The sequence below is a fragment of the Rhinopithecus roxellana genome, chromosome 12 (genome assembly GCF_007565055.1).
Source record: "Rhinopithecus roxellana isolate Shanxi Qingling chromosome 12, ASM756505v1, whole genome shotgun sequence".
NCBI lineage: Eukaryota > Metazoa > Chordata > Mammalia > Primates > Cercopithecidae > Rhinopithecus > Rhinopithecus roxellana.
The window spans coordinates 122009629-122021783 of NC_044560.1; the positions used below are offsets into that span (position 1 = coordinate 122009629).

Here is a 12155-nt window from a genome sequence, read left to right on the forward strand (position 1 = left end):
CCAAAATACAGAGAGAAACATTCTTTGAGTAGTTAAGAGAATGATTTTCCTTCACATCCATTAATAAAGATAGGTGAAACAATAAATAGAAAATAAAGTTGACACGGTCCATAGCATTTGTAGAATGAAAATTACATAATGCTTTGACTGCCAACAATAGGTTCAGAAACAATGATAATACTAATAAAGGTGTTCATTTTTCTTTTTCCTTTTTTTTTTTTAAGACAGGGTCTCACTCCGTCACCTAGGCTGGAGAGCAGTGACGCCATCATGGCTTACTGCAGCCTCAACCTCTTGGGCTCAAGCCATCCTCCCACCTCAGACTCCCAAGTAGCCGGGACTATAGGTGAGCACCACTGTGCCCACCTAATTTTTTTTTAAAGATGAGGTCTCACTATGCTGCCCAGGCTGGTTTCAAACACCTGGGCTCAAGTGATCCTCCTGTCTCGTCTCCCAAAGCACTGGGATTTCAGGTGTGAGCCACCATGCCAGACCAGGTGATCATTTTTCTACAACGGCATTTCTGAACCTTAGCTGCATATAAAATTACCTGGGAGCTTTTTAACAATTCTGAAATTTGGTCCTAATTCTCAGCAGATTCTGACATGATTAATTTGGAGTTGAGTCTTAGGTACCGTTTTTTTTTTTTTTTTTAATCTCCCCAGGTGATTTTAATGTGAAACCAAGATGGAAGCCCACAATTCTTTTCTTTAAAATCAAATTTTTGAGGTACAATTTACATTCAGTAAAATTTGCCAATTTAAGCATACAATTTAATAACTTTTGACAAATGAATATAGTCATGTAACCACTACAGTCATTAACATTTCCATCACCCAAAAGTTTTCTCACATCTATGAACCTGAGCCAATCCCTCAAGATGAATCCCGAGTGGCTAACTGGGCCTACATTTAAAATAGAGCCAAACAGCCATTTACTGACTAGAAGTTACACACTTACTCTGAGTTCCTGGAAAACTCACACCTCTGCTTAACTTTGGGACTTTCATAGCTGACTATGTCTATTCACATTGCCCAAAACAGCCAATAGGCTGTCGCTTGCATCAACCAGTCAGAACTCAGTCAGCTGTTGACCAATCAGAACTAAGAAAGTTTGAATCCTTTATTTGCATACATGGACCTGATTGGGAACCTGGATCGGAACTTTCTATACAAAAGCCAAATCCCTTGTTCTCTGGAATGCACCTTTGTTTTTCACCAAAAGGTGCATCTCCTTGGTTTGCAAACTGTTCTATGGAATAAATTCTCTTTCCTCTAAATTCCATTTCAGGGAACTTTTATTCACAAACTCCATTCCCTTCTACTTTGATCTACTGATCAAACCAATGATCTACTTTGTCATTATATTTCGACTTTCTAGAATTTCATATACATTAAACTGTATTGTATATAATCTTTTGGGAATGGTTTCTTTTATTTAGCATAATGCTTTTGAGATTCATCCATGTTGCTAGTCTATCAACAGTTTGTTCTTTTTTATTGCTGAACAGTATTCCATTTGTATGGCTATATAACAATTTATTTATCCATTCACCCATTTGGTAAGCATTTGGGTCATTTCTAGTTTGGGGCTATTATGAACAAAGCTACCATAAATATTCAAGTACAAGTATTTATATGAACATATGAGGGTCTTCAAAAAGTTTGTGGAAAATGAGTATTATAAAAAAACTACACATGGATTTCACTTTTTTTTTTTTTTTGCACTGAAATAAACTCATACTAACTTGCTATAACATCTGGATAGGATCTAGTTTAAGGCACGAAAAAGGACAAGACATAAGTCTAAAAACAGCCCCTATCAGAGAAACATGAATTCTGCTAAAATTGAAGCAAGAACAAACACCAAATTTATGGTGAAGCTTGGGAGGAAGAATGGTGAAACCACTGATGCTTTATAAAATGTATATGGGCAATGCCCCCAAAGAAATCAGCAGTTTACAAATGGATAACTTATTTTAAAAGGGTGAGACGATGCTGAACATGAAGCCTGCAACAGCAGACCATCCACATCAATTTGTGAGGAAAAACATTCGTCTTGTTTGTGCTCTAATCAAGGAGGACAGACAATTAACAGCAGAAACAACAGACAATACCACAGACATCTCAATTTGTACAGCTTACACAATTCTGCTGAGAAATTAAAGTTGAACAAACCTTCCACTTAACAGGTGCCAAAACCACTGCATCCAGATCAGCTAGTAAGAGCAGGGCTTTCACTGGAAATTTTAAACAAGCAGGATCAAGATCCTGAGGCATTTCATTGAAGAATTGTGACAGGAGATGAAACATGACTTTACCAGTATGATCCTGAAGACAAAGCACAATTAAAGCAATGGCTACCAAGAGGCAGGAGTGGTCCAATCAAAGCAAGACCAGATTGATCAAGAGCAAAGGTCATGCAACAGTTTTTTAGGATATTCAAGTCATTTTACTTGCTGACTTTCTGGAGGGACAAAAAATGACAACATTTGATTTATTATGTGAGTGTTTTCAGAAAGTTAGCCAAAGCGTTAGCAGAAAAATGCCCAGGAAAGCTTTACCAGAGTTTTTCTCCACCACAACAATGTTCCTGCTTATTCCTCTCATCAAACAAGGGCAATTCTATGAGAGTTTTGATGAGAAATCCTTAGGGATCCACCTTACAGTCCTGATTTGGCTCCTTCTGACTTCTTTTTGTTCCCTAATCTTTAAAAAAATCTTCAAAAGGCACCAATTTTTCTTCAGTCAATAATGTAAAAAAGACTACATTGACATGGTTGAATTCCTAGGACTGTCATTTCTTTAGGGATGAGCTAAGTGGCTTGTATCATTACTTATAAAAGTTCTTGAACTTGATGGAGTTTATGTTGAGAAATAAAGTTTATACTTCTAAATTTTATCCTTTAATTCCATTTTTCCATGAGCTTTTGAAATCCCCTTATATGTTTTCATTTCTCTCAGGTAAATACCTAAGAGTAGGATTGCTGAATCTTTTATTTAAGTATATGATTAGCTATATAGGACATTGTTTTCCAATGTAGCTGCACCATTTTGCATTCATACCATACTTTACATACCACCAATGTATGAGAGTTCCAGTTACTCCATATACTTGTCAGCTCTTGGTACAGTCTTTTTTCTCTTTAACCATGTTAGTGTGTGTGTAATGTGGGTATTTCCTTGAATTTTAATTTGTATTTCTCTAAGGACTAAATTATACAAAGTATACAAACAACTGTTGTTAAGGCAAGAAAACCACTAGGCAGAAGGGTACTTCAGCTTTTGCTTCAGTAGTCTTTTTTTTTTTTTTGAGGCAGAGTCTCACTCTGTCGCCCGGGCTACAGTGCAGTGGCATGAGCTTGGCTCACTGCCAACCTCTGCCTCCTGGGTTCCAGCAATTCTCCTGCCTCAGACTCCAGAGTAGCTGGGACTACAGGCGTATGCCACCACGCCTGGCTAATATTTTTGTATTTTTAGTAGAGACAGGGTTTCCGCATGTTGGCCAGGATGATCTTGATCTCCTGAACTCGTGATCCACCCGCTTCAGCCTCCCAAAGTGCTGGGAGTGAGCTACCATGTCTGGCCTCAACAGTCTATTTTTAAAGAAGGTAACTATGTTATACTCCCCTAAATACCACATTCATCACTCCACTATAAAGAACAGGCAAATGACCAAAAAACATGTATGCAAGGAACTTTTCAAAAACCAGTTTCAGAAACTCTCGCAGAGTCAAATATTCACTCAGTTTATAACTTCCTCCCTACATAAGGAAGGCAACATAATGTAGTCCTTAGAAGTTTAGGCTTTGATGCCCAACCTAACTTTGCATTCTAAGATAGGAAAATGCAAAGTATTACAGAAAGACTTCCACCAAAAACAGGTAAACAATTATTTACTGAGCCTTACATATAATAAGTGACTAAATGTTAATTCAATGAATGAATCAAGAACAAGTTAATAATAAGCTTCAAGGATAATTTTTATCTATGTAATGCTTTAAAAATCAGAAGCATCCAGAAATTGAGCCACAAAATGCCAGTATATCTTTTAGGCTTCAGTCACATATAAATCAATTAAGAGAGATGTCATACTACACAAATATAAAAAATGATACGACAATTTACTCATGCATTCAATAAACATTTTCTGAGCACCAACTTAGGACAAACCACATTATATATCCTAAGGGGGAGAACAATTACACTGAAAACCAAAAATTAATCAGTTGACTATATATGATTACAAAAACTATCACAGAGTAATTTAGCATATAGTCACATAATACTACAGCTAATATTTAAATAAGTGTGATTTTCTTAGTCTACTAGCTCCATGATAAGCTAAAAGTGTCCAAGAAGCATGCTGCCCATATTAGAAAGAAATGAGCCTATAAATAAACCACAAGGTAAAAAAATTCACATAAAAGTTATCTGGAATAAATTATTATCTATTTCTAATATCAAACACTAATTCTAAACCATAGTAATTTAGAGTTTAGAAACAGACATTAAAACACTGTTCATAGGCTTTCAAGGTTATCCATTTCTAAAGCTGAGTTATAAATGTTGTGCGTGAAAAAAACCCACAGTTATCTATTCATTCATATATGTATACCCAGTGCTATATCACAGTCATCATTTTTTATCAAGAATGACAATTTTAACCTTTAAATAACCACTTATTTGTCAAAAACATTCCACATGTATTAAGATTAAATAATCAATCATGCAAATTGAATCAAGCAAGTCTAAATAATGCTTACCTAATAAAATTAATATAGTGATTTCCTAACTTAAGCCATACTTAATGTAATAAAGTTTAAAATTCACATGAAACTCAGATTCATGCAACAAGAAACAAGTATGAGAAGCTGTTATGGGCTGAATTATGTCACCTCCCAAAAAAATATGCTGAAGTCCTAATCCCCAATACCTCAGAACATAACTTCAGTCCCTCATGATGTGACCTTGGAAATAGGGTTGTTGCAAATGTGATTAGCTGAGATAAGGTCATACTGAAGTAGAGTGAGCCCCTAATCCAATATGACCGGTGTCCTTGTAAGAAGGCCATGTGAAAACAGACACACACAGGGAGAATGCCACATGACCACAAAAGCAGACACTGGAATTTTGCAGCTACAAGTCAAAGAATGCCAAAGACAGCCAACAAACCACCAGAAGCTAGCAGGAGGCAACAAGGGATTCCCCTGCAGGTTGCAGAAGGAGCATAGCACTGCCAACACCTTGATTTTGGATTTCTAGCCTCCAGAACTCTGAGACAATACATTTCTGTGGTTTTAAGCCAATCCAGTTTGTGATACTTTGTTACAGCAGTCATAGGAAACTAATACAGCATGTATATGTTTCTCTTATACATTATATTAATGCACTGAGTTTTTAAAATTTTATTTTCTATGGTGTCATACAGTAAACTTGACTTTTTTGGTGTATAGTTCCATACATTTTAACACACGTATATATTCATATAACCCTCATCATAATAGATTACTGACAGTTAATGTCTTGTTTTTTAATTGCCATTACTGAAACAAGAGAAATAAAATTGTTTCCCATAGGCATAAATTTCCAGCCTTTTCATTATTTTTAAGATTCCTAAAATAAAGATAACCTCTAAAATAAAATTCACTATCTTTAGTTTATCCATCATCTTTAAAATTCAAAGCTCTATCCTTGAGAAAGTCACCTTTAGAAAAATTCATTTAAAGCTTTCATTTGAAGAAATTGATAAATCACCATTCTTCACACAAAACAGATGGTCATAGACAGAAGATTCACCTAAGTTGTAACACTCATGCTACTTAATGCTATCAGTTTATTACACGCACAAGTCTGGAGTTTTCCCCATATATTCCAATACCGCTCATTCTCAAAATTCATGTCTCTCTGTTTTACAACACTGAGAAGTCCATTCTTAACATTCAGTCATTCAACAAGCACTTATTGAACATTAAAATGTGTGCATATGTGATGTGTTAGGGTGGAGGGAAGAGAACTCATTGCTCAAAAAAAAGAAGATAATGTGATTTAAAACTTGAAAAATGTCTATGCTAAAAAGCACACCCGCTTAAAGGAATGCAGCTGCCTTCTGTGATGGAATATCTTAAATATCAAAATAAGTCATTTTTCTCCACATGAAATTTTATTATAATTTTATTCATTCTAACTTACATATGATGCTATAGTTTTTTCAATGTAGATACCTTTAGTTTCCCAAACAATATAGATTAAAAGAAATTACATATAAAAATCAACAACTGGGCCGGGCGCGGTGGCTCAAGCCTGTAATCCCAGCACTTTGGGAGGCCGAGACGGGCGGATCACGAGGTCAGGAGATCGAGACCATCCTGGCTAACACGGTGAAACCCCGTCTCTACTAAAAATACAAAAAAACTAGCCGGGCGAGGTGGCGGGCGCCTGTAGTCCCAGCTACTCCGGAGGCTGAGACAGGAGAATGGCGTAAACCCGGGAGGCGGAGCTTGCAGTGAGCTGAGATCTGGCCACTGCACTCCAGTCCGGGCCACAGAGCTAGACTCCGCCTCAAAAAAAAAAAAAAAAAAAAAAAAAATCAACAACTGTTAATACTTGTTACTGATAAATTCACAAAAGTTATACTACAGAAAAATTTCACAGACCTGTTTATTGATGATATACAAGTGTACACAATTTAAAACTTACTACTTGATGTTTAAGTTATAGACAACTTCCTGAAATGGGCCACTTTTTATTTTTTTTTTTTTTTTTTTTTTTTTTTTTGAGACGGAGTCTCGCTCTGTCGCCCGGGCTGGAGTGCAGTGGCCGGATCTCAGCTCACTGCAAGCTCCGCCTCCCGGGTTTACGCCATTCTCCTGCCTCAGCCTCCCGAGTAGCTGGGACTACAGGCGCCCGCCACCTCACCCGGCTAGTTTTTTGTATTTTTTAGTAGAGACGGGGTTTCACCATGTTAGCCAGGATGGTCTCGATCTTCTGACCTCGTGATCCGCCCGTCTCGGCCTCCCAAAGCGCTGGGATTACAGGCTTGAGCCACCGCGCCCGGCCGAAATGGGCCACTTTTTATATTTCCATTATTGACTTTGTACTTGTACCTCTTCCACATAAGGTAATACTTAGCATTCTGGTTCTAGTCTTGAAGACTTCAAGAATAAATCATGTACTTATTTTAAAATGTGTGGACTAAAACTATGGGGTTTTATTGAAGTCACCTGTCAAAATCTACTTAAAATTTCTGGATAAATATGTATATAACTCAGATGTACCAGGTGCAGAAGGCCCCTGCATTCCTTTAACCAATTTTTAAAACTAAATATCCAAGTAATTATAATATTTCTGTGTTTAAGTGAGAAAAATTGTTAATGCTTTTTTCCTTCAATCAATTCAGATTTTCCTGAGAAACAGCAAAGCTTCTTTAAGTTTTACCAAACACAAAGAAATCAATTTAAAATACAGTGGATAGCAAAGGGGGCAAAATGTTAAAACCATTAGTAAATTATAGTTGTCTTATTCTTACACCATCTGCAGACTCCTGAATAAGTATTTTCCCAAGGTTTATACTACTACTATATCCATGGGCTTCTGAAACAAGTTAAAAATGCCGACACTGAAAACATATGAACTCTATTATCTTTACAATACTGAGATCAGACTGTAAGTCTATTGACATAGCTTCAAACTTACAAACATCCATGAAGAGACTAACTTGCAATTTCCCCCTTTTAAAGGGAATACCACTTCTGATGCAGTACTTACATAAAAGAAATGTATCCTTTGAGCACAGCTGGAGAAGTTTTAGTTTTGATTTAAAATCTGAAGTATCCAAATTTTAACCAGAATTCATGACTTTTCTATTACCAGATTTTGTGTGAAAAGTAATTAGAAATTACAGAATTTAATCTACCTACTCTTTCTACAAGTTTTTGTTTGTTTTTAATTTATTTGCCTTGAAGGCTTTTTTGTTTGTGCTTTCTTTTTTCATTTAAATTCCCTTTTTCATTAAATTTCCTTATGACTCTTTTTCCTAAAAGGATGTTGTTACAGAAGTACCCCAACTTTCTGTTCTTCCTAAAGCATCGGCCTTCAGTAACTTCCCAAATCTGAGGTTCTATCGTTTAGAAACAGTAAGGAAATATGTAGAATTCTTAATTAGCATCACTTAGTAATATTGAGTTTGAAGTGCACTTATAAACTGAAGAACACGATTACTATCTTGGTATATACAAATCACTTCCTTCCTCATCTCTTGGCAATACTTTAGAAAGCCTACTCTCTAGATTAAGTAATTTACTTATAATTTTAAGTTTAGGAGATGGGGGATGAGTCTCTATTAAAGGTGGTTCATACCAAAATACAGAACTCAAAAAGATGCAGAATAGGCTATCCTTCTCTCCTATACTTATTGACCTAAATTAAGGTCAGAATAATAAAAATTACACAGCTCATGGTTCTCAAGTAGCATAAACTTAAAGTGATAACTTTATTCACCGGTCTTCGTCTTTGAAATCCAAAGGCAATCACAAAACATGTTTGTTTATATGTGTCTTTTCTCAAGGTCCCTAAAACTATAATATGAGAGCCTATAACTCCAGAACCACATTAACTTTCATATTATAAAGGGGAAATATCTGATTTAAACATGACCTAGATTAACAAAAATATCCGATTTCATTTGCAACGTGACGCTTCAGTTACTTTAAAAATAGACACTTCTTTAAAACTCTTCCTCTCTTTCATTTGCTCCCTCAAGTTTGAAAACTCTTCCTTATCCATCTCTTACTACAAAACGACCACTTAAATTGACCCTTTTCAATTTAAAATATTTGAAACAAGAATCTTAAAAGTTAAATGATCTAAACTCAGAAAAATTAAAATTTACAGACTAATAGGAAACTGTATTTTCACGTTTTCAGTGTTTCAGTATTAAAGCTGTACACCTTAATTACATGTTTATTCAAGTCAATCTTTCAAAAATATACACAAATAAACAAAGGACTAACCTCTTTCAAATAAACAAAACTTGCTCAAGCCACTGTCACTATATTCTGGCACAGGATAAATCTACATTTCACATTTGTAAAATAAATTGTGGTATGCTGTTTTGGTTAGAAACACAGGAATCAATGATTCCCAATAACCAGAAGCAGATTACTTTATATTAAACAGCATGATTCAAAGAAAAACATTTTTCAAATATGTTGGTTTTACCTGGAGAGCTAGATGTCTGGGGTTTGTGTCTCTCTGTGCTTAATTCTAAAAACGACCTCCCTCCAACTCCTTTCAAAAATCAGTATTTTCTTCGATTTATATGAGCATATAGTGTACAATAAAACATGATCTAGATTAACATAAAGTACATAAAGATATGTACTTCCAGAATGCTATAATAATCCAAATAGAAAAAAAATTCGTGTTTTAATTTTCCACATAGCAAAGTCAATGTTAATGTCATTTTTTCCCTTTCTCCTTAACCATTCCACAAATCAGAAGCACTGTATTTATATATTTAATAAGATTAACAAACTGACTAGAAGCTCCGGAGGAGTAAAGGAAGAAATCACTTGTATAATATATTTTCCCATAACAAAAAGATAAAAGCAAGTACGACTTGTTAAATGAGAAGCTTTTGAAAAACCCAGCGTGACCAGCTTTTGATTTACCCCAGTCTGACAAGGAAGAGAGACCCCACCCCCACTCCAGATTGTATGGCCTTTTTTTTTTTCCTTGGGTGGGGGGGTGGAGGAGAAGCTGTCACATTTCCATCTTCGGTTATTGTTAGTCCGCAGCCTAGATTCCCAAGCATCACTGATCCAGGGGAAAAATCCTAACGCAGACAATTAAAACTGTCTGAAACATGCAGGATTTTGTTGAGGCTCTTTTCCCAGTGTTAAAGTTAATTTCATCGAGGCTTAATCGGCTAGGGCTATTGATCGCCTCTGACAGTCTGTCCCTCAAACGCTCCCTCTAAAACCGCTTGTTCCAGATTCACTAACAATCCTCCCCTCTCCAAACTTAAATTAGGACAATGCATTTGTGAAACTATTACATCCAAAAAGGCATACCTCCCCATTCTCTTTGCCTTGGTGTGGGGAGTAGAAAGAGTGAAGAAGAGAGATCTATTCGCCCTTCAAACAAAAAGAAATGGGGGTAGAGGGTCAGTGGAGGAAAAGAGCAGTGGTGGACCTGAGTGAAAGGTTGAAAAAAGTTTTTGTGACTTGTTCGTCCTTCGGCAGGGGTACAGGAGTTGGGCAGAAGGCGGGGTCTCGGCCCCAGGGCTCAGGCAAAGAGGCACCTGCAGAAGAGGAGGCTGAGCACCCGAGAGCGCCCGGGCGAGCACCTACCGACTTGCAGCACGTTCTCCACGGAGCCGCTGTCCAGCAGACGGATGCCCCGGCGGAAAGGGAGCCCCTCGCCACCGCAGCCGACAGCGCCGGCCCCTGCGCCCAGCCCGGGGGATGCCCCAGCCGCGACGCCCCCGGGGGCGGAGCCGGCCGGAGCGGCGGCCCCCGGGGGTGGCGGCGGCCCCTCCTCGGCCGGTGAAGCCCCCGCGGCGCCACCAGCCGCGCTGGCGCCGGGGCCGCCCCGGTACTGGAAGCTGGAGTACATGCAGATCTCCCGCTCATTCCGCGGGAAGGACCAGTAGACGATGCGGCGCTGCACGGGCTCCGGGATCCGCTCGAAGCGCTCCTCCACCCGTTCGTACGCCCACTTTTCCGCCACCGTCTTGGCGGCGCAGTCCAGTAAGGACTCCGGCTGCAGGTGGGGGCGGGCCCCGAGGATCAGGCAGCTGCTGCCGACGCCCCCTGCCCCGCCGCCGGCTGCCCCGGGCGAACCGCGAGGGTGGTGAGCCTGCGGGCTGGGCCACGAACACAGCCGCTTGGCCGGAGAGACCGGTGACGGGGAGAGCAGCTCCTCTTGCTCACCTCCGTCCGCCATTGCTGGGGACTGACTGACTGACTGAGGCGGCGGCGGCGGCTCGGGCTGCGGTGGAGACCCCGGCCACGGCCACGCGCCCCGCGCAAGCGCCCAGCGGCGGCGCCCAGGGGGGCGGGGCGAGAGAACCCGCGAGCCCGCCGGCCCGAGTGGGGAACCTGGGCCGGGCCCGGGCGCGCGCTGCGAGGGCAGACGCTGGCGGCCTGCGGAGTAGCGTGAGGCGGCGCGCGCTGTCCGTGCCTCCGCGGACGTGAAGACAGGCGGGAGCGAGCGCGGGCCCGCGGCGCGCTTCAGGCGCAAATAACCCAGAACGCGAGCCGAGCGCTCGCGCGGATCCGGCAGCCGCGGATGGGCGAGGAGCGCCGGGCGCTCTCGCACGCCCGCCGGCCCGCGCACCTCCAACCCACCTGCCGCGGCCAGACAGGAATGGACTGTGTGACCGAATGAAATGGCGGGGCCATAAGCCATCCAAAGAGCCGCCTCCGTGAAGTTATAGGCTCGCAGGGCACGAGGAGAAAAAACCAATCCAGCTCCAACGGTACTGATGTGACAGGAGGGCTGTCACAGCCTAGCGGAAGATCTGGCAGAAAGACCCTGAGAAAGAAGACACTAGGGGAAAAAATCAGAAAGTTCGAGTGATGAAAACTCGCCTTACGCTACAACAATGTAGGATAAACCCGGCGGTTACCCCACCCCACCCCAGAATGGGACAAAGTCGCACCACCCCTTGACAATGGGGTACCAAGATCTTATCGCCACGGCGGCTGCATCCTTATGGGGTCTTTTGGAGGGTTTAGCACCTTGCATCCTAGGATACAAAACACTTTTTGTGTGTTTTTTTGGTAGAATTCTCTGATCCCCTACCTCCAATCTGATTTAGGTCTTTCATGTTTTCCTCGCCTGGCTCAGTCTTCTACACCTTTACACAGTTGTATTTTTATATATTTGTTTAATGTCTGACTGTCAACTCCATGAGAGTGAGAATCATGTCTGTTTCCTTCACTATAATTTATCCTCTGCCTGGCATATAGTGGGTCCTCAAGAATGGCAACTTCATCACTAACTCCATAAACAACAAGCAATTGTAAGTGACTGTCTCTTGCTCGGTCAAGAAAACTCAGATTATTTCAGAATTTGCTGACAAACTAATCTCTACAACTTTAAAACATTCCAAGAATTGTATTAAAAGAGTTTCTATAGTTGAGTTTGCCC

The 12155-nt window shown here is 40.2% G+C and overlaps 1 protein-coding gene across 1 annotated transcript in view; it reads right to left on the reverse strand.

Moving 5' to 3' along the window:
• ZSWIM5 (zinc finger SWIM-type containing 5) overlaps positions 1–11195 on the reverse strand; it is a 191331-nt gene extending 180136 nt beyond the window's left edge. The window contains exon 1 of the mRNA XM_030913688.1: positions 10352–11195. Coding sequence (XP_030769548.1) covers positions 10352–10946 — 595 coding nt within the window. The 5' untranslated portion in view covers positions 10947–11195. The remainder of the gene's footprint in view (positions 1–10351) is intronic.
• Positions 11196–12155: the final 960 nt, after the last annotated feature.